This window comes from Protopterus annectens, chromosome 6.part0, assembly GCF_019279795.1.
Source record: "Protopterus annectens isolate FY-2018-M chromosome 6.part0, PAN1.0, whole genome shotgun sequence".
NCBI classification, from domain to species: Eukaryota; Metazoa; Chordata; order Ceratodontiformes; family Protopteridae; genus Protopterus; species Protopterus annectens.
In genome coordinates, this window is record NC_056737.1 from 1627534607 (window position 1) to 1627556463 (window position 21857).

A 21857-nucleotide genomic window follows, 5' to 3' on the forward strand; every position below is an offset into this window, starting at 1 on the left:
GCTGCTTTCTCATGGCCAGGTTAGGAGCACACACTAAATCTGCCCTTTCAGTTAACAAAGTCTGCTGTGGAACATTAGTCCAGTTGCTTATTTGTGCTTTCCTAAAATGAATACAGTCTATTCCGTCCAGCTTCTCTGGTACAGCAGAAAATCTCAGGGTTTCCCTACATGCTCTGTCCCTCTAATTCTGTTGCTTTTTGAAACATCTCTTCTTGGGCAGTCTGATATTCAGCCAGCGTTTTCTTCATTTCAACCTTTGATTTTTGCAGTTTTATCACCTCATATGAATATCTGTTTAAAGCTTCTTCCATTTCTTCCAGACTTTTGTTATTTGAGTTGATATATTCTGTGACACCCCTGCACTGGCCCAGTAATCAAGGAGCCTCAATCCTCACCACTGGCAACAGCTCGGTGATGTACACACTGGGTGGATGGCAAGTACACCCACAGTAAAGTGCAATTTCCCTTAGGAGCACACAGAGATCACAGTCAGTCTGGGGCTGTTTTCTCCCTCTTTCTCCAGATCCCCAATAAGACTTCCCACTGGCACAGCTATTGGGTTAAGATCTCAGCTGAGGGGCCAAGTCAAGACCTCCAGCACCCTTTCTGTCTGACCAGTGCATTGTGTCCCTGCCCATGTAGTTCACACACACACACATACACACACTCTGAGATTTGTTTTTTATACAAACACACACACATACACACACACACCTGGGGAAGGCTAGCACAGGTTTACTAGCTATGTCCCCTTCTGCTCAAACTATAAGGCGGTTTCCACTGCCACCAACCCCTACTTATCAGCTACTATAAGGCCATTACAAAGGGTGTCCAATCCTACTGTGTAATGTTACTATTATCCAAATGGTAGTCTGACCAAGACTTGCAAGGCTATTTAGGTGTGGCCTGTACAGTGTCACCAAATACATATGCAAGTACTCTAAGAGCTTAATTATGTCTCACAAATATCAGCCACAAATAGGCTTAACTATATTTAATAATAAATAGTAAAAAAAAACAAGACAATACTTAGAAAACAAACACAGTTACTTCAAAGTTCAAAATCACAGGACATATTTTAAAACAACATTGCAGGGCAGTCTCAAATAAATACAGAAAACAGCTAAACTAATCTTTACTATATTCCTAACTATATCTAAAAGAGATGCTATGCCCTAAATCTGACTTGCAGAGGAACAAGCAGGCAGAAGGTGGTGATGAGTGGATGTTCTTGCTAGGTCCAAGACAAAATACAAAATGCACAGTCTCTCTCTGAGAGAGTTCTTAAATTAGTATCAAATATTACTTCTGGGTTAGCTTGGATGACATCACTCTTTGTCACCTGACTTCATTTCCCAGCTGAAACAGATACTAACAGAATTTAACATCTCTGTGAGAAATATATCTCTCTCAGATCTTTGCTGTTGCTAGAAGACATAAAACAATAAAACACTTACAAAACAATGCAGAAGGAACCCTAGTTCTAGACATCCTGCCTCCTTGCTGAATTGAAACTAACTTTTATAACACAATCGTAAAGCAGTCTAATCTCACTTATTTTCTTGAAGTTTTGCAAGTTAACTCTATGTTCCAGTTTCTACTATTAAAACATACATTTGCAGTGGTATATAGTTTATATACATTTCTGTTCTTTTCCAGTAGGGTACACCGTAGACACATTCTTGAAGCTCAGTAATGTAAAAACCCTGTTCAACACACATTTCTGTACCAGTAGTTTAATATACACATAACTTATAGTTCTCTTACATTTGTAAGACAAGCATATGAATCATGTTGACATTCACAAATGACATATGATTATTTACAAAATTCCAGATAGCTGGGCTGACAATGTCTCCTTTTGTTACATTTCTATATAAATTATATTAATATTCTCAAACGACATATAATTATTTACAAAATTCCAACTAGCTGGGATGGCAGTCTTTACCCTGTGTCACACTTCTTCCCCCACTGAAAACTCAAGATAGTTTTTCAAGTGACGCTTGAGAAATGTTGCTTGAGAGGGTTGACTATCTGGGATACTTTACCTCATTCCCTGTCTTTAGATTCCAGCTGCCTTGGCATTGCTGACCCCAGTACAGTGCTGCACTGTCCTATCATATACCTGTAGCCCTAGGCTCCACCATAATAATTTGAGATTTGGCTGGCTGGCTCCCTGCAGCCATAGATACCCCTCAGACTCCTCCTGCCTTGTACTGCATATACTTAGCACAAGGGCCTCCCTGTCATGGTAAGGTTTCATCATGTTAACATGGTACAGTTTGTGCCCCTGCCTCCTGCCTAGCAGTTCTACCATGCAGTCAACTTCACTGACCCCCCTTACCACCTTGTAGGATCCCTCCCAAGCTGCCTGCAGCTTGTTGTGTCTGACAGGAATGAGAACCATTACCTGCTGTTCTACAGCATACTCTCCAGCTCAAGCATTTCTGTCATACCAGACTTTTTTCTGCTGTTGGACTTCTGCCAGGTTCACCTGGGCCAAGCCCATGAGTTCCCTGAGCCTTGTCCTGAGGTTTAGGACATATGCCACAACAGACGTCTTGTGGGATTCACACTCACCCTCCCACTCATCTCGAATCAAATCTAGACGTCCCCTCACCCTATATCCATACAGCAACTCAAAGGGTGAAAAACCTGTGGACGAACCTCTCTGTAAGCAAACAGATAGGGCAAATATTTGTCCCACTCCCTCTTAAATCAATCTGCAAATGCTCATAACATCATCTTGAGTGTAGAGTTTTACCTCTCAACAAGACTATTAGTCTGGGGGTGTTAGGGGGTGTTCTTTAAGTGTTTCACCCCACAGTACTTCCACAGAAAAGCCAGCAGGTCTGACATGAAATTGGCACCTCTGTCCATCAGTATTTTTTTGGGAAATATACCCTGCTGAAAATCTCTAATAAAGCATTTGCCACCTTTTCTGCCTCAGTGGATGACAAAGCCCTCCACTTCAGGGTATCTGGTAACGTAATCTATTACCACTAGGATATATTTTTCCCTGTGGAACTTGGGGTACTCAAAGGCCCCACAATATCCATAGCTACCCTCTGAAATGGCTCCTCAATCACAGACAAAGGTATCAAAAGAGCTTTCACCTTGTCTCTTGCCTTGCCTACCTTTTAGCACTGCTCACATCTCCTGCAGTGCCCTGTTACATCTCAGGAAATCCCAGGCCAATAAAACTTCTGCATAATATGTCACTTTGTACATTTTATGCCCATATGACCTGCCAAGTGAATATCATTGACTATGGCTAGAAGTGCCAGATGATAGGCTCTGGGCACTACTAACTGCTGTATTCTCTCACCCTCTAGCCCTCCCTCAGGGGTCCACTCTCTATACAGTAATCATTTGTCCCAGGGTACAGACTCCCCCTTCCCTTGAGAATCAGGTGCCTCACTAGCTACCTCCCTCAGGCCTTGTAATGTAGGGTCTGAGAGCTGAGCCTGCCTCAACTCTCTCTTTGTACCCCTTCCCAGCTCCCCTTCCACAGGAAGTCTGGTATCCTTTGACAGTAGTAATACCCAGGCTGACAGTGAGGCACCACTCACCTCTGCTCTTACAGTCACTCTGTCCAGCCGTGGGTCACTTTCAGTCTCACTGCTACAGGGTAGCTCCCTCCCTGAAGAAACCACCTCACCAGTCCTGGCTGTAAGTGTGCAGTCTGTCTGGGTCTCCCACAGGCTTGTCTCCAAGCATGAATGTGTGTAACTGCATGCACACAAGGTACTGCATTATCAAAATCATTCCCTATCAGGACATCTGTAGGGATATCCTCAAACACACCTACTTGCTGGCTTCTTTTTCCAACCTCCCAGTCAAGGTGAACCCTAGCCAAAGGTATTTGGAATGGAGTCCCTCCTAAAGCTCTGACTGGAGTAGACTGCCCAAGCAAGTAGTACTCCTCTTTAACCATTGTAGGCTTTACAATGGTTATGTTAGAGGCCGCCTCTTTCCCATCCACTAAGATAGGCTATAAGTTCTTGTGGTAGTTTGGTACCCTTGTTGTCTCAAGACAACTTACTGCTTGCATTTTGTCATTCCCACTTACTGGCTCTCCCACCTTTGTTCCCCACCTTGCATCCATGGACATCTGTATGCTACATGGCCCCACTGGTTGCATTTAAAACATTAACCCTTGGTCCTGGACGTGTACCTAGACTAGTGGTTTCCCCTGCTACTGACGGACTCTATTGGGGCAGTCAGGGCTGCCCACTATGGATTCCATTAGACCCATGAGCAGCACTGGTTGTCCCTTTCCTGTGCAGTGATGCCCTGCTTACTAGGTATAGGTCTTCCTTCTTCCCCAACTCATCTGCAATATTGCACTGTCTGTCAGCTAACCAGATTCTCATGTCCTCAGGCAAAGTGCTAAGGGGTTGTTCCCTCAACAAAAGGTCTGCCAGCCCTTCAAAAGTGGTGACCTGACATCCACTCACCCACCTATGAAAATAAGTGCTTAGTTCAGCAATATATTCATACACACTTTCATCTGCCTTGCACCTATGCTCATTAAACTTTTTTCTATAAGCTTCAGGTGTTAACTTAAAGCATTCTAATAAACACATTTTGACTGTATTATAATTTAAACAATCAGTATCAGACAATTTAGAAATTGCAGTTACAGCTTTACCATGGAGTAAGGGGGGTCAGGAATTGTACCCAGAGCCCTTGGTCAATATTATACTGTTTACATACCCTTTCAAACATATGAATTAAACTATCAAAATTATCCCCCCTCTGTAAATTGTGGAAGAAATTTACTGACCTTTCTTGTTTCTGGGGTTCGGTTACTCACTTCCCCATTATCTCCATGACCCTGGTGAAGCGTCAGCATCTCCTTTTCATGTTGCCTGTGCCTCTCATTCTCTTCAGCTTCCAGGCATTGCAGTTTCTCATTTTCCTCGGCCTCTAGACATCGCAGTTTCTCATTTTCCTCAGCTTCCAGATGTCTCAGTCTCTCTGCTGCCTGCTTCCAAGTGCTTTGCCTCCAGCTCAAGTCTCTTAACTCCAGTTGGATTTGTAATTCTTCTGTGGAAAGATAGAACTGTCCATTTTCTGAGAGTTGTATATTCCCAAGGCCAGACTGATTGTCCCCCTGGTTGCTATCCTGTGATGTATCTGTGACTAAAGCTTCAATTATTTCTGCCTTAGTCAGGTTGGCATGCACCAGTCCTTTAGCTTGGCACATCTCAGCCCACTGGCGGCTCCTCAGCTTGCCATACTCCTGTGCTGACATGCTTGCCTGCTCTCCCTGTCTAACTAACCTAACAAAAAAATTAAAACAATTGTGATATGAACTCTGAATATTCACTGTGTGGCTGATTGGGAGTACAACCCCTTCAGTGATCACTGTACACAAGCTACAGGAATTCAATATCCACACCACTACAAGCTAATTAATATGCAATTTACTATCTCACCACTGTCAAACAATTAATACGTAATGTGGATATCCCACCACTGCCAGCGAATTAATATGTGATGCCCCTGCACTGGCCCAGTAATCAAGGATCCTCAATACTCACCATTGGAAACAGCTAGGGAATGTTCACACTGGGAGGATGACAAGTACACACACAGTAAAGTGCAATTTCCCTTAAGAGCACACAGAAATCACAGTCAGTCTGGGGCTGGTTTCTCCCTCTTTCTCCAGATCCCCAATAAGACTCCCCACTGGCACAGCTATATGGTTAAGATCTCAGCTAAGGGGCCAAGCCAAGACTTCCAGCACCCTCTCTGTACATCCACTGTTTTGTTTCCCTGCCCAAGTAGCTGACACACACACACTTTGAGATTTGGTTTATATACAAACACACACACACCTGGGGAAGGCTGGCACAGGTTTACTAGCTATGCCCCCTTCTGCCCAGACTATAAGTTAGTTTCCACTGCCACCAACCTCTCCTTATCAGCTACTATATTGCCCTTACAAAGGGTATCCAATCCTACTGTGTAATATTACTAATATCCAAATGGTAGTCTGACCAAGACTTGCTAGGCTATTTAGGAGTGGCCTGTACAGTGTCACCAAATACATATGCAAGTACGCTAAGAGCTAAAATATGTCTCACAAATATCAGCCACAAAGATAGGGTTAAATATATTTAATAATAAATAATAAAAAAACAAGACAATCAGAAAACAAACACAGCTACTTCAAAGTTCAAAATCACAGGAAATTTTTTAAAACAACATTGCAGGACAGTCTCAAATAAATACAAAAAACAGCTAAATTAATCTTTACTATATTCCTAACTATATCTAAAAGAGATACTATGCCCTAAATCTTACTTACAGAGCAACAAGAAGGCAGAAGTGCAAAAGGTGGTGATGAGTGGATGTTCTTGCTAGGTCCAAGACAAAATACAAAATGCACAGTCTCTCTCTGAGAATTCTTAAATTTAATATCAAATATTACTGCTGGGTTAGCTTGGATGCCATCACTCTTTGTCACCTGACTTCAGTTCCCAGGCTAAACAGATACTAAGAATTTAACATCTCTGTGTGAGAAATACATATCTTGCAGATCTTTGCTGTTGTTAGAAGATATAAAACACTTACAAAATAATGCAAAAGGCACCCTAGTTCTAGACATCCTGTCTCCTTGGTGAATTGAAGCTAACTTTTATAACACAATCGTAAAGCAGTCTAATTTCAACTTATTTTCTTGAAGTTTTGCAAGTTAACTCTGTATGTTCCAGTTTCTACTATTAAAACATACATTTGCATAGGTATATAGTTTATATACATTTTTGTTCTTTTCCAGTAGGGTACAATGAGGATACATCCTTGAAGCTCAGTACTGTACAAACCCTGTTCAACACACATTTCTGTGCTAGTAGTTTAATGTACACATAACATATAGTTCTCTTACATCTGTAAGACAAGCATATGAATCATGTGGATATTCACAAATGACATATGATTATTTACAAATCTCCAGATAGCTTGGCTAGCAGTGTCTCCTTTTGTTACATTTCTCTATAAATCATATTATTATTCTCAAAAGACATATAATTGTTTACAAAATTCCAGCTAGCTGGGATGGCAATCTTTACCCTAGGTCACATATTCTATCAGTGTTTTGCTAATTTTAATAAGCTCTGAGTACATTGGACTTATTTTTACCTCTAGGTTATTGGAAGTCATGTGTTGCACCAAAGCTGAAGTTTTCACTGCTTTTGATGAACAGCTGCAGAATTCTTCTTAGTCAGTGTTTTTTCCTCACCTTTTACGATTGATTTTCTTTCAGGTTCTCTGAATTTCTGTTTTGCTGTCATCCAGGCAGTGCACTTACTAGCCAGTTACTGAAATTTACCCAGAAATACGAGTTTACTGGCTATCTGTTCTGAGTTTCTGTTTTCACACTGGGAGAGCTGAAATTAACCTGTTACTCAATGTGCAGCCATCTTAGAAGTCCATCCATTAACTGAATTTGACCAAAAAAAAAAAAGAAAAACATTCAATGGCACTCCTTTTTCTCAGTTTCTGTTTTCACACTCAGAATGCTGAAGTTATGCTGTTGATCAGTGTGAAGTCATCTTGGAAGTCCATGCATAGCTAGTGTTAGGCATTGATGAACCTTGTGTTCACCGAGAGTTCCTTTTCTGAAGGGGCCCTCAAACAAAAAAGGATCTTGTATTTCTCCACTCTATTAAAGGTTGTCAGGTAATGTATCATTAAATTAAGCCACATCAAAGAAATCCTGTGAATAAAACTAGGAATCATGGGAAGTTCATGGCTACTGAGTCTTGCGACCATTATGCTTTTGCTTTTCCCACCATAGGGTATACCTCCCCTCTAAAGGAGGGCTAAGCCAGACAAATCCAGAGTAAATATATGAATAACCATCCAATTATCTATGTCCCATTTGAAGGAAGATATGTGCCACACTACTTTATTTGCATGGAGGAGTGTTTTTCAGAGGTGAGAGAGGTGCTTTGAAAGAAATATGTCTTTCCACTTTGTTTTATTGATCTGCTGAAGCAGATTTATATGTCTTGTTCTGGTATTTGTGGGACTATTTGATTTGTGAAGGTACAAGAGATCCAGCTATAGGTCTTCCCTGAGGATCATATAAGACACAAAATGACTTAAGAAAAAAATATTTCATTGCCACATATATCAGCAAAAGAATAAAACAGAAAGGATGAAATGGATGATCATATAGTTATTTATGTATTATTTTATTGTTACTTTGCCCTGGTGGCCATATCCACACAGCAATTAAGAAGATCTTGTATATTGTGTACATATACATTGCCATTGTTTAAGTCAAGTATTTAAGCATTAGTGAGTGCTGCTCGTGAATGTCTTATTGTGCTGTTCTGTGTATTGATTTTGTATTTTTAATTATGTCACTCCTTCCTTTGCTATAGTGAAATGTACCTTTTATAACATCCATTATATAATGTGAAGTTTATTGTATACTCTCCACTATTAGTTGTTTTGTTGTCTTGCTCTGTAAACCTTTGTCATGGCTGAAAAGGATCATTAGACCAGTCTTCCTATCCAGTCAGCAAACAGAAATAAATAAATGATGACTTGAAAAGGTCAAGTTCATTTTTGTAGGGGGTACTGCCTGCAGTCCACTTATTTCCACCAGATTTCAATAGTATGACTCTGAAACAGCACAGAGATGAGGAAGGGGAGAATTCCAACCCCTCTTCCTTGTAAATGTGTGATCATGGAGTAGTAATATTAGAATATGGGGGTGATGGAGCATGAAACCTTTTATATGGGAGGTGTAGGGGGTTTGCCTCTTGCAAAGAGTTATTGAAATTTCAGAAAATATACAGCAGACTATAACACAATTGCACTATTCCTTGTACGTGTTTTATGTTGTGTCATCTGTAAGCTAGTTTTCAGGCAGTTTGTTCACTACGCAGATTTTACATGCCATTTTCTGTGATCAGTATAATGCTGCTTGATGAGGTGTTAATTGCCAACTTTTAGTAGACTCTAATTTTCTTTAAGTTTTTTGACACAAGAAGTTGTGCAGCAGGTAGCTACTGATATGAAGCAAGCCCCAAAGACCTAGCAAAATTGCTAAACCATAAATTAAGCATGTCTGTGGTTGTACTAAAAATTTCTAATTGTGAGAATGCTACCTAAAATCAGTCAAGAAAGCAGGTTGCCATTATTGCACTAATTTTGCTGCAGACTCCTTGACTTGTTTAACCATACAGGAATGCCTTACTCAGTCTTACTGTACATCCCGATAATGTTAAACTTACTTGAGGGCCCATTTAATCTTGCAGTGGACCACTGACAGTTGTGTTACTGGAGACATCTGTTTCTTATAAATCATGCTGTGTGCCTCCTGAGCCCTTCAGTAGGGTGGAAAGAGAAAAGAAAAGATGTAGATGCCCGGCAAGTCATGCCATGGATGAATTTATGAAAACTCATCCGGTTATCCAGCTCCTTTTTTAAAGGCAAACATTGTGTCACACTGTTTAACGGAGAAAAAGTTTGCTCTAGAGAAGCAATAGGCTTAAATTACTCCACCCCTGCATGAAACCCTGGACCAAGTGCACCACAGGCACTAAACAATAAACATGTTGCAACCTTTTTGTCTTTGTAAGGACTGCTGGAACTGACCTTTATCCTTTTGAGAGTCCCACTTCAGTTAATTTTGGTGAAAGCCCCTAAATCTTTAAAGCCACCCTGGAAACATACTATTGGTGTGGACAGAAAAAGAAAAGCACATGTGTATACATTTGCATATGTAGTGCATTAGCTCATAGTTACAACTCATATTATTTGTAAAACAACCTGTTTCATAAGTTTCATCATCAGTTTGTTCAGTTTTTTCATGTACAGAATATATATATATATATATACTAGACAATATTTTCCTGGCTTAATCTGAGGCAGAAATGAAAAAAAAAAACAGTAACAGACTACTTAAGATATCAAATCAGGGTGTAGCTTTTTTGGCTTCATCTATTCATACAAATGTTAGTTTCCTTTCTCATGGCAGTATTGGTAACTTGGAAGATTGTAAATGGCTACTTTATAAAGTCTCCTAAACCCTACATTTTATTGTCACTAAAACATTGTTTAATAATGATGACTGCAGTCAGTGCAAGATGAATCACAACAGGCTGTTCATAACGCTGTACCTTCAGAAGTTGCAGTAAATGGCAAAGTGACTAAAACTGATACACAAAGTCTTTTCTTGTAGGACCCACATCATGAACATTTCCCTACCGAGTGGGAAGAAAAAGTGGGTCAGTTCCAGAGGATGCTAGTGATTCGCTGCCTGCGGCCTGACAAGGTAAGTTCCAGCACCTAGCATTTGTTTGAGGACTGATGTGTAGCTGCTTATTCGCAAGTACAATGCAGACATTAGCCTAATCACGTATCTGAAAGAATATTAAGGAGATAATGAAACATGACTGACATGGTATGCATGCCCAAATTTTATAAATAAAGAGCAAAGTGAGTTCAAATAGGCCAGTGGTCTGTATCACCAGCAATAATATTAATATGTGGAGAAATAATCAAGGGTCAACAGTTTTTATTTAGAATGAGATGATAAACTGTATGTTTTTATATTTTCTTGAAACCTTTAATTTAGAATCAGTTCATTTAATTCTGCTGGTGGGGAGCAACCTTAAATCAACAGTTGTGTTTTATACACAGATGCAGTGAGTATAGAACATGCTGATAAGGCAGTTGGTAGGCTAGCACTTATGTGTAAAACATTGTATTTATCTAGCTATAGAAGGAATGAGAAAACTCAGTCCCCTAAAAAACATAGTTTAGTATAGTTTCAAACTTTCCAGTTAATACATCAGAAGTAACTAAAAAGAATTCTTAAAATGAATATTGGTTGAATTACAGAGCAGCAATAAAACAAGTATGTTTAGTATAATAGTACTGTTTTTCTCTGTAAAGTAAAACTTAATGCGCTAGTTAGTCACTATATGAATAAGTTCATTTCACCTTTAAATTTTCTTTGTATTGTACAGGATGACCCATTTTATGTCATAAGCAAGCTGTGCTAGGAAAAGAAGTAGCGTTACAACAAAATATAAATTAGAATTACTTCAAGAAAATGTTTTATTTGCTTGCTGTGTTGGCATAGATGGATAACATCCAGATCAGTTAGCAGCCCGTGCGCCTGTGAGAGTTACATGTGAAAGTGTGGACTTACTTTGCTGTCTTAGATAACAACACCAAACTCTTAGCTTGTTTGAATCTTGCCCTGTGCATCCAGGAGGGTGAGCTTAGTGGTCAGCAGGGAAGTGAGCAAGAAAAAGTAGAAGAAATTATGTCCACTCACCTATCAAATTATGTAGTAAGATTCTGTTTCCACGTCATGATGAATGTTTGCTCATGTGATATAAACTTAGGTGCTATTCACCCACCTGTATTGAACGCCCAGTCAGCTTTTACCTTCTCTTCTTCAGTATGACTTGTAATTGAATTCCAATGTCTTGTCAATAAAATTATGTAGAAAATACAGTGCCCACTTGCCTAATATAATTTTGGAACACTTATCACTGTTTTGTCATAATAATGAAGTGTGTAAGGCAAATGCAGTATTGTTCATATCTGTCAAACATACTTAAAAATTTCTAACAAGAAGTTCCTTGAGGAAATAAATTCTAGCTCACTGGGACTGTTAAAGTAAATAGCAGCCTTCATAATTATAAATGCTAGTTCACTGGGAACTCTAAACATAACAACAGTTTTCCTAAAATATTAGTAGAAGGTGGTGTGATTCTATAATCATAACTTAGAGTATTCATTTTAATTATATGCTGCAGCTTTCGTCCTTGTACCAGGAAACACTGTAGAGATTTGTAAGCGACAGTCTATAACAAATCTGAATCAACAGTCAAATGACTTTTATTTTCTCTGAATGAACATATCAGCTGATGTCCTTCCATTTCACTGTTGCAATATTCATTATAATAGGATCCCCTGCCAAGGGTGGCCTGACGACCGGCCAGTATACCAAAGTCTTTAAGTTGCTTTAAGGTAAGGTATATGTCACACTTATGTGCCCCATATAAAGCATAGGACGTGAAGGTGATGTCCGGATGTAGGATCCTCAGAACTTCTTTGCTGCCAGTCCGAATGCCATCTTTTGACTGTCAGTCTGAATGCCTGCTTCTTTTGCTGGTTCCATTTCAGATAAGTGCCCCATTGTTTTTTTTTTCCTCTTATCTTTTTTTCTTTTTGTGTGTTGTTGTGGGGTTCATGTCATCCAGAAAGCGTAAATGCCAGTGTAGGAGACATATTCCTCATAAAGATCAACACGAGTAGTACTTATTTTCTCTTATGTCCTACGACCACATGTCCTATTCTGTTTGTCAGGCTTTTGTTGCAAAGACTGTCCATAGTCTTCATTCCTCTTTGGCCTGTACTTGGAGAACCAACGTCTTAAGCTTTTAGTGAAAGACACTATGGAAAGAACTTCCCACTGTGAGGATCAGCCGTCCGTAAAGAAAAAGGCCAAGAAATCTAGGTCCATTTCTTCCACTGTGCTGCTTCTGCTGACATCTCTCCCAAGGTGAGTGAAAGCCCAGAGGATCACCCAGATTCCTCTGCCACAACAGTTTCAGAGGCTGGCATGGAACCATCCTCTCACATGTCCCTGGAGGCCTTGCAGATATCTGCCTCGGATGCTCAGGGGAATTGAGGCTCATTACTTCCAAAGGGCCTGGGGCTGTTCCTCAGACTTTGGTTAGAGAGGAAGTTCCGACTACAATTATTGAATGCCATCTGGGGTCCAAACCTTCTAAATTTTACAAGGTGGATGTCCCTCTGAAAAAGAAACAAAAAACAAAGCATGTTTCTCCAGCTCCTAAGACCCTCAGAGTGAATGGCAGAATTTCACTCAGAGGTTGTTTAATGCCCTTATGGCTTTGAAACCTCCTCATGGAGTTTCTGTTCCTACTCCCCCTTGGTCCTCTACTCCCCTTAAAAGACCCAGGAGACAGGAGTCCTCTGAAGAGAAGGTGGATTCAGATGGAAAATCCCATGCATAGTCATTTCAGATCCCCTCTTCTTTGGACTGTGGTTCTGAGGAAGAGGAATCCACAAGTCCTGACACTCCATTTGAGGAGATTTCTTTTGGGGGCACAATCTCTAGAATGATTGAGTTCTTTAAATGGGTTTGTGCCCAGGTTTCTGAGGTTAAAAGAGGTATTACAAGCTTCTGCAAGTGGACTCTTCTAGACCTGCTGTTTCTCCTGTTTTGGCTGCATTGTTGGATGCCTTTTCTACTGTGTCTAAGGCCCCAGATTCCCAGCCTCCTGCCCCCAAGAAACCTAATAGGTTTTATTAGGTTCCTGAGGACTACAAATTTCTCTACAGATGTCCTTCTGCTGATCTCTGTGTGTTGTCTGTGGCATCTGACAGGCCATCTCAGTTACTGCCTTCTACTAAGTTACATCCTTCTGATAAAATCAGCAGAACTTTGGAAAGGCTAGGTAAGCAGGTTTATACCTCTGCTACCTTGGCTTTTAGGGCTTTCAGTTATCAGACCCATATATCCAGGTATATTTTGTCTCTTCTTTCTCCAGCTTGTCAGTTAATTTCTGATCTCCCTGACTATGAAGGGAAGACCTCTGCTCTTTCCCTGCTGGAGACTTCTTCCCAGGTGGCTTGCCAGTCTATTAAGTGCAGTTATTACAGAGGCTCCTGCCAGAGCTGCTGCTTTTGGTTTTATGATGAGGAGATATTCCTGGCTTTGTTTCCGACCTTTGCCTAATGATATTAAGGCTAAGTTGATGGTTACTCCTCTAGAAAATAAACACTTGTTTGCTGAAGCTGCTGCTGATTTGTTTAAGTTTCTGCAGGATAAGGTCAAAGCCTTGCAGGAACTTAAACGTATTTTTGTTTCTCCTGTGCCTAAATTTCAGAGGAATTACCCTAATAAGCCAGCCTTTGTCCATAGTTAGTCTTGCCCTCCCCCCAAGGGTAAAAAAATGTGGAAAGTGCCTATTCCTACTAAAGCTACTCAGACTACTGTGATACAGAAATCTCATTTTCCTGATAAACCAGGTGCTGTCTGACTATTCTGTTCTTCTCAGCCACATTCCTCTTTCACTTTGTCTTCCCCTATCCCTTCCTGTCTGGTTAAAGATTACTCATGACTCCCAGATTCTGTCCATTATCCGCCTAGGGTATTTCATGGTCTGGAAATCCCTTCCCCCTTTGATAAGCATTTTCAGCCCCCTCAGGAGCAGTTGGCCTTCTTTATAAGGGTGCTTCAGGATCTTTTGACTCCAGAAACTATTCAGGAAGTTCCAGTTTCCCAAAGAGGGAAGGAGTTTCATTCCAGAATGTTTTTGGTTCCCAGGAAAGAGAGCACATGGAGACCTATTTTGGACCTATCTCACCTAAACATGTTTCTCAATGTCTGCTCTTTTCAAATGTTACCCCTTCAGACTTTGTTTTCTCTGCTGCTTCCTCAGGCTTTGCTAGTGTCCCTGGGCCTCAAGGAAGCTTACCTTCATATCCCTATTCATCCTCTTTTCAGGAAGTTTTTACATTTTACATTTCTCTGTAGCTTCTTGGCATTTTCAGTTCTCTGCTTTGCTGTTTGGCCTCTCTACTACCCCAAGGGTATTTACCCAATGCCTCACTCCTGTGATTGCTTTTTGCAGGCTCAGAGGCATCCAGGTCTTTCCCTATTTGGACGACCTCCTGTTTCAGGCATCTTTTCCAGGGATATTGTTGCAAAATCTTCATTTTGCCATCTCCCTTCTGCAAAGCCTAGAGTTCACTAAAAATTTCAAAATGACCTTTCTGACTCTATCACAAGATCATGTCTTTTTGGGGTGGAAGGTTCAGACTGTTCCAATGCTTGTATCCCTGCCTCCTTCCAAGGCCCTAACTCTCATTTCTTTCTTTCTTTCTTTCAATCTCTCCTTCCTCTGGCTTCAGTAACAGCCAGAGAATTTCTGAGAGCTGAAAGAATTTCTGGGGTTTATGGCCTCCACCATTCCTATGCTCCCTTTTGCCAAGCTCCACATGAGAAAACTTCAGTGGTTTCTAAAGTCATTTTGGCTTTAGCATTCTCATCCCTCGATTTCTTAGTACCTCTTCTTCCATGTCTCAAGCCAGAACTTCAGTGGTGGATTCAGCAGTTGACTCTCAATCCGGGGCTCCCTTTTCAGCCACATCTTCTCTCACAGGAGCTGTTCATAGACACTTCAGATGTGGGATGGGATGCAACTTTCAGCTCCCTAAAGGTACAGGGAGTATCCAGAACTTATCTAAACAATTCCATCTTGGTTAGTGATTTACTGTGTAGTTGGCTTTTAAGAGAAGTTTTATTTGTATTTTATTTGTTATCACTGGTTTTCCACAGTTTGTAGGAAGAAAGGGATAGCTTGTAGACAGGAAGATTTACTTTGATTTAGATTTTATTGTTTTACCTTTAATTTTCACTGTTGGTTGTTTTACAGGGATAGGTTTTAGACAAGCAAGCTCTAGCCATCCCAAGGAGTCTAGTCAGCTATAAATTCACACAGACTGCAAAGAGGACAATCCACAGCTTATCTAAACAATCCTATCTTGGTTTGTGATTTATTGATCTTTATTGTTAAAAAGAAGTACAACTGAAAACGATAGTGATGCGAAGGAATTACAGCTTTTGTGTTTCTTTCAGAACTTGTATGGTCAGAACAGCAACTTTACTGTACTTACTTTAGTATTTAGTTGTATATTGCTTGCATGATTTCTCTGATAGGATTTGATTTAAGTTCTTAGATTTCTGTGGTTACTGATTTTGATTATTCTATTCTTTTATAATTTTTTATTCATTTGAAGTTGAATATGGATTTCTTAAATGACTATGCCATTAATGATTTGCTAAAGCACAAATATCTTGTACAGTGTACTAAATGCTATGCATATTAAAAGGTAACACCTGATAACACGTTTGATCTGTATTTATGCAAAAAGTTGGATGATTTGCTTACCATTATTAGAAGTAAATCTAGACTTACTGACAATTGCACTTGTGCTATTGGCTAGGCTTGGAGAACTGTTGATACATATATTAATTACTGGATTGGTGAGATAAATAATGTTAGGCAAAGAGTAAACAGAACACATTTAGTAAATGACACGTCTATTGTCTGTGAAGATCATTCAGCCCATATGAAAGATGATGCCCCTGACAACTTTAGAATTCTGAATGCAAGTATTCAGCAATCTGAGGATTCAGAGTGTTTAGATGGAAACAAAAAAAAGAAAGGAATGAAGAAGTTCACAACAGATAAGAAAGAAAAAGAAACTGATAAATGTAAAGTAAAGAGAATGTGTGCTATAAAGGACACTGCTTTATGTAACACAGATTACAGGGAATTATAACATTTCTTTTTTTGTATCAGAAAACCTTCAGTCTACAGAAAAAGGCATAATTTTTCCAAAAGAGAAAGTAGAGAAAAGAGGCAAAGGGCAGGAGAAAAAGAAGAGATCAAAACTGTACATAGAAGGACTGAAGGACATTACTGTAAGAAAAAAAGAAAGAGAAATGTTGATTACATGGCTCAAGCTGTGGATGTACAAAGCCAGCTGGATGAGAACTGATTGCTTGCAAATTTAATATGCAATGAAACCAGTGGGATTAATAAGAATAATGGTGATGAAGATCATTCCTTTGTAACAATTGATAGAGCAGATGTTATTGTATTAGCAGTTGAAGATTCTTCAGATCTGGTTAGAAAAGATATTCATATAATTGGAGTCTCTATTATTAGAGCAACTGATCACCTACATTTGCAGAGAAGATAATGAACATCAAATTGTGTTATGCTTGCCAAGAGCAAAAATAGAGGATGTGAGACAAGCCTTGGAATGCCTTAATGTAAGGAAGTATGGATCCGTTTTCATTCATGTTGGTACAAATGATCCCAACCACAAGGAGACTCTGACTAGTAGGGAACTTACAGCCCTCTTAGTATAGCTTGTACTGGTGGTAGGATGTATTTTTTACAATCATATATAGAAAGGATAGTCAGGTTACTGTGAATGAAAGATTTTTTGGGGTAAATACCTACATGGAAAAAATGTCCTGTTTAAATAAAAGAAAATGTGTAGAGTATCCAAGCCTAGTTTTGGGCACGTGTTCAGACAGGATGGTGTACATTTGTCAAGATCAGGGAAGAGAATTTTTGCAGCAGATATTTTGCAATATTTGACAAACACTAGGCAGGATTTTTGCCAGGTTGAAAATTTAACATTTCACAGATAGCAACATTTGATGCATCTCTGATAGTTGTTAATGCTAGGATTAATAACCTTTTTTTATTGGAAACTTTGCTACAGTTCCCCAAGATTGATGTTGTTATTGTTTGTAAAACATGATTAAAGAACAATGTTTACAAACCAGTTCTGTCAGGCTATAAAAGTTTTTACTGTAGCAGACATTCTAAGAAAAAATCAGGTGGCAGTGTTATGATAGGGATTAAATATAGTTATGAGACCTGTGATTATTACATGTTCAGTGGTAACACCAATACTATAGACTGTGCAACTATGACAATAAAGACAACACTGGAACATATAACAATTGTTGGAATGTACAGACCACCAAAGTAAAGTGCTGATGACCTGGAGGAATTCATACAATTCTTGCATGATACAAAGGAGGGGAAGAATCATATTAGCTGGGGACTTAAATTTACCAGAAACGGATTAGAATAATATTGATTCAACAACATTAGTAAGGAAATTATGAACTGCATGAACAACATACTGTGGTGGTGGTGGTGCTTGGTAGCGTTGTCGCCTCACAGTAAGACATTGTCCTGTTCGATTGTCAGCTAGTGCGTCTTCTGTGTGGAGACATGTGTGAATGGGTGTACCTTCGTTGAAGGTTGTAAGTCAGAGCTGGCAACTTGGCACGTAAAAATCTACTGCCAATCATTAGCATACTGGAGTTCCACTGTGGCGACCCCTAACCGGGAAAAGCCAAAAGACACAACAACATGTATTCATAAACAACAATTGCTTCAGATTTAAAAAAAAAAAAAAACTACCAGGGAACAGAACACACTAGACATTGTTTGTGTTCCTAAAGAAATTACTGTTACTTCAAGTCAAGTTTTACCACCGTTGATGTGCAGTAGTCTTGGAGTTATAAAAGTTAATTTGTTGCTAGATAATTCTGCCAGACTGAAATCTAAACCAATGCACAGAAGATTAATTACAAATTATATGTAAGCAAAACAGTCACTATGTAAAACTAACTGGAGTGATGTGTTCAGTGGAAAAACTTCAGGAGATATGTGGAAAGTTTTAAAAGAGAAATTGAGTTAAAAAAATGTTTACCATCAGGATCTAGGCATGCAATGTCAGGGGGTATATTTCCATAAGAACAACATACCTGATTAAGTTGAGAGACAAAGAATATAAGAAACTGAAGAGAGGTCGAACTACAACTTTGAAAACTGAAATAAACAAGTTGGACAAACAAATTAGGCACAGTGTGAGACAAGATCAAGAAAAGTTTGAAGAAAATGTATATAAAGATATTGAGCATAATAGGAAACCTTTTTATAGATACATAAGATGTGGAAGGAGTAAAGACATGCAAACTGATAAATGGTGTGTAGATTCTAAAATGTATTCTCACACACAACAGATTATAGATATATTTACAAAATCTTATGCAGACCAGTTTAGTTTCACGAAGGGGGTAATAAATTGTCCTAGTGATATCCAGGTAATCACAGAAACTGGAATCAAATTAGATTATATCAAAAAAGAACTGCACAAACTCGATCCAAACAAAGCACAGGGAGGAGACAGAATTAGTAATAATGATCTGAGAACACTTCAGCAAGAACTTACAGTATCATTTACTTACTTACAGATAGTAGAACAAAAGGGCAATAAAAGAAAGTCATATGGAACAAAGGATCATTTGTTGTTAAATAAAGTCATAGTGGAGAACTGTAAAAAGGGGAAAAATCTAAGTATGGCATGAACTGACTGCAACTTTGACTCAAGATGCCCACTCCACCTATCCAGACCTCTTCAAATCTATGAAGAGTCAACCCTTTTCCTTGATCCTGGGCAACTTTAACTATCCAACTATAGACTGGAAGAAATACTTATGCCAAAACACGAATGCCCAGAGATTCCTTGATTTCGTCAATGCAAATGCCTTGACCAGTTGGTCAACACCCGCACAAGAGGTGAAAATATCTTGGACTTGGTATTAACCAACATGAGTAACCATTGCAGCATCCCTACAATGTCATCATCCCTGGTAAGATCCGACCACAAAGTGGTCACTTTCGAAGTCATCATCTCATGCGACCCCCCCCCCCCCAGCTAAGGTTAAACAAAAAAACTTCTCCAAAGCTGATTACGAACTCTGGAGGGAAGGTATAAACACCTTCACAGCCCCCTACCCTCCATAGGAACTAGCACATATGTCCAAACCTACACCAAAGTAGTATGAGCATTTATACAGCTGCATGGAATCAGGAATACCTGACAGAATGCAATCATCCTCCTCAAGCAAGAGTAAATCTGTCTGGTGGACATCTGCAATGAATAAACTTTATAATAAAAGGACAAAATTGCTGTTCAGGACCAAGAATGAGCAGGTGCCTAATTGGAAGCAATCTCTCCCTAGCCTGAACAAGCAAATAAGAGCACTAGTGAAATCCTCCAAAGTAAACTTTGAATCCAAAGTAGCCACATCTAGTAAAGACAGTCATAAGGCCTTCTTCACATATGTCCGCAGTCTCAAAGGAAGCACCCAGATCTGCTTAGACATAGTGGTCAAGGGCACCACATACACAAACACTGTAGATATAGACAACCTGCTGGCAGACAGGTTCATTGCAAACTTTACCCCTCTGTCCCCCCATCAGTAAATCAGGACATCCCCAGTATCTGTCCACCTCCCCTTATCTCTAGAAAGTCATCACTGCCCTCTCAAAGGAAAAAATACAGCCTACATGGAACCTGATAACATCCCAGACTGCATCCTACATGAACTCAGGCAGGAACTTGCAGCACCATTAGGTACCCTATTCAACCAAAGCCTGAGTACCAGCTTCATCCCAGCTGAGTGGAGGACAGCCACGGTCATCCCTTTGCACAATGGTGGAGCATCCACCGATCCAGGAATTTATAGACCCATCAGCCTAACTAGTCTGATCTGCAAGGCCATGGAGCAGATTATCATGGACCTCATTAAGAAAGACACTGGCAACCTCCAAACATTCAATCCCACATAGTTTGGTTGTGTCAAGGGGAGGGCATGCCTGTTAAATTTGGTCAACTTCTTTGAGACAGTCACCAAAGCCATGGATGAGAGGAAGACTGTGCACACCACCTACCTTGACCTGGCCAAAGCCTTTGATACTATTCCCCAGTCAGGTATAACAGATGAACTCTCTCAACTAGGCATCAATCCATATGTTGCCAGATGGCTAGCAAACTGGCTCACTGATAGAATCCACCTTGTTAAAATAGGGGAAGCCACCTCAAGCAGTAGACCCGTAATGAGTGGTGTACCCCAGGGATTGGTCTTGGGGCCTCTGCTGTTTGGGATATACTTTTTTGAGGTGCAGGCCAATACCAGTGGGCTATGGCTGACCAAGTTTGCAGATGACTGCAGGCTGGGTGCTGTTATCAATTCACCTAGTGATGTGGACATCTTCCAATATGGTCTCGCCCAAACAAAGGTTCTGTGGTGGGTAAACCAGTTCTTTTGGAGCCAGTTTCCTATTCTCCCTTTTGCCATCTCTTCAGTCTGTTACAACAGATGTTTCAGATCTGGCTTGGGGAGAATTTCAACAGAGTGAAAGTTGCAAGGCTTGTGGAACAAATAAGACAAACAAAAATGCACACAAATGTTAGAGATGTTGGCCATAACAAATGCTTTGAAAGCCTTAAATCATCTGGCCTCCTGGACCTCTGCAAGTGATCACAGACAATACCACAGTAATTTGGTACATAAACATACAGGGGGGTACCGGGAGGTGTTTATGTGTAGTCACCCATATACAGTTACACAAAATTTCCATTTTGATTTTGAAGTACACACACAGGCATATAATCTACTTCTCCGTTTTACATACGCACACACACACACACACACACACACACACACACACACACACATGTACACATATATATATATATATATATCTATATATATATATATATAATATATATATATACACATACACACATGCACATAAACACACATACTGTATGTGTGTGTGTGTATATATATATAAAATGTGTATTGTGTGTGTGTGTGTGTGTAATATGAGTGCATACAATTCATTATTTATAATAAAGTTAACATAGTAGAGTTGAGCATTATTAATGTATGCATTCTAGTAAATGTTGCTTAATGTTTTTCTTATTCACTGTTACACATTCACTATGTGTTGCACACACAATCTTCATAAGTGTCTTTATGAGAATATTTTTTTCTTTGTATTGCTAAGTGCATTTATTACTTGTTATTATCTTTGCCAGTGTAGCCTAAGTTATGGCTGAAAAGGGTCCTTGGACCAGTTCACTTTCCTGGTTACTAAAGTATAAATAAATGCAAAATAGAAAAAAAGTAGGGGTGAACATGACAGAAATAATTAAGGAAATAGTAAAACGCATTTTAATTCTGCATCATTCATGAAAGAGAAAAAACTTCCCACTGAAGGCATTTGGAAGTAGCCAACAAACTTACTTTGGAGTCTTACTACTTATTGTGATACAGCAAGGATCATTTACTGCAGTGAGAGTTTTCACCTCAGCATGAGAGTGTGGGTGAGGGTCTGTCAGTTCTTTTAGAACTACAAAAGAATTCCTTTACAAAAGCCTGCTAT

The 21857-nt window shown here is 39.6% G+C and overlaps 1 protein-coding gene across 1 annotated transcript in view; it reads left to right on the forward strand.

Annotated features, from left to right (window-relative positions):
* The window catches only part of DNAH7 (dynein axonemal heavy chain 7), a 4771155-nt gene that overhangs the window by 3923805 nt on the left and 825493 nt on the right, over positions 1-21857 (forward strand). Inside the window, exon 50 of the mRNA XM_044073696.1 lies at positions 10214-10306. Within this exon, the coding sequence (XP_043929631.1) occupies positions 10214-10306 (93 nt within the window). The remainder of the gene's footprint in view (positions 1-10213; positions 10307-21857) is intronic.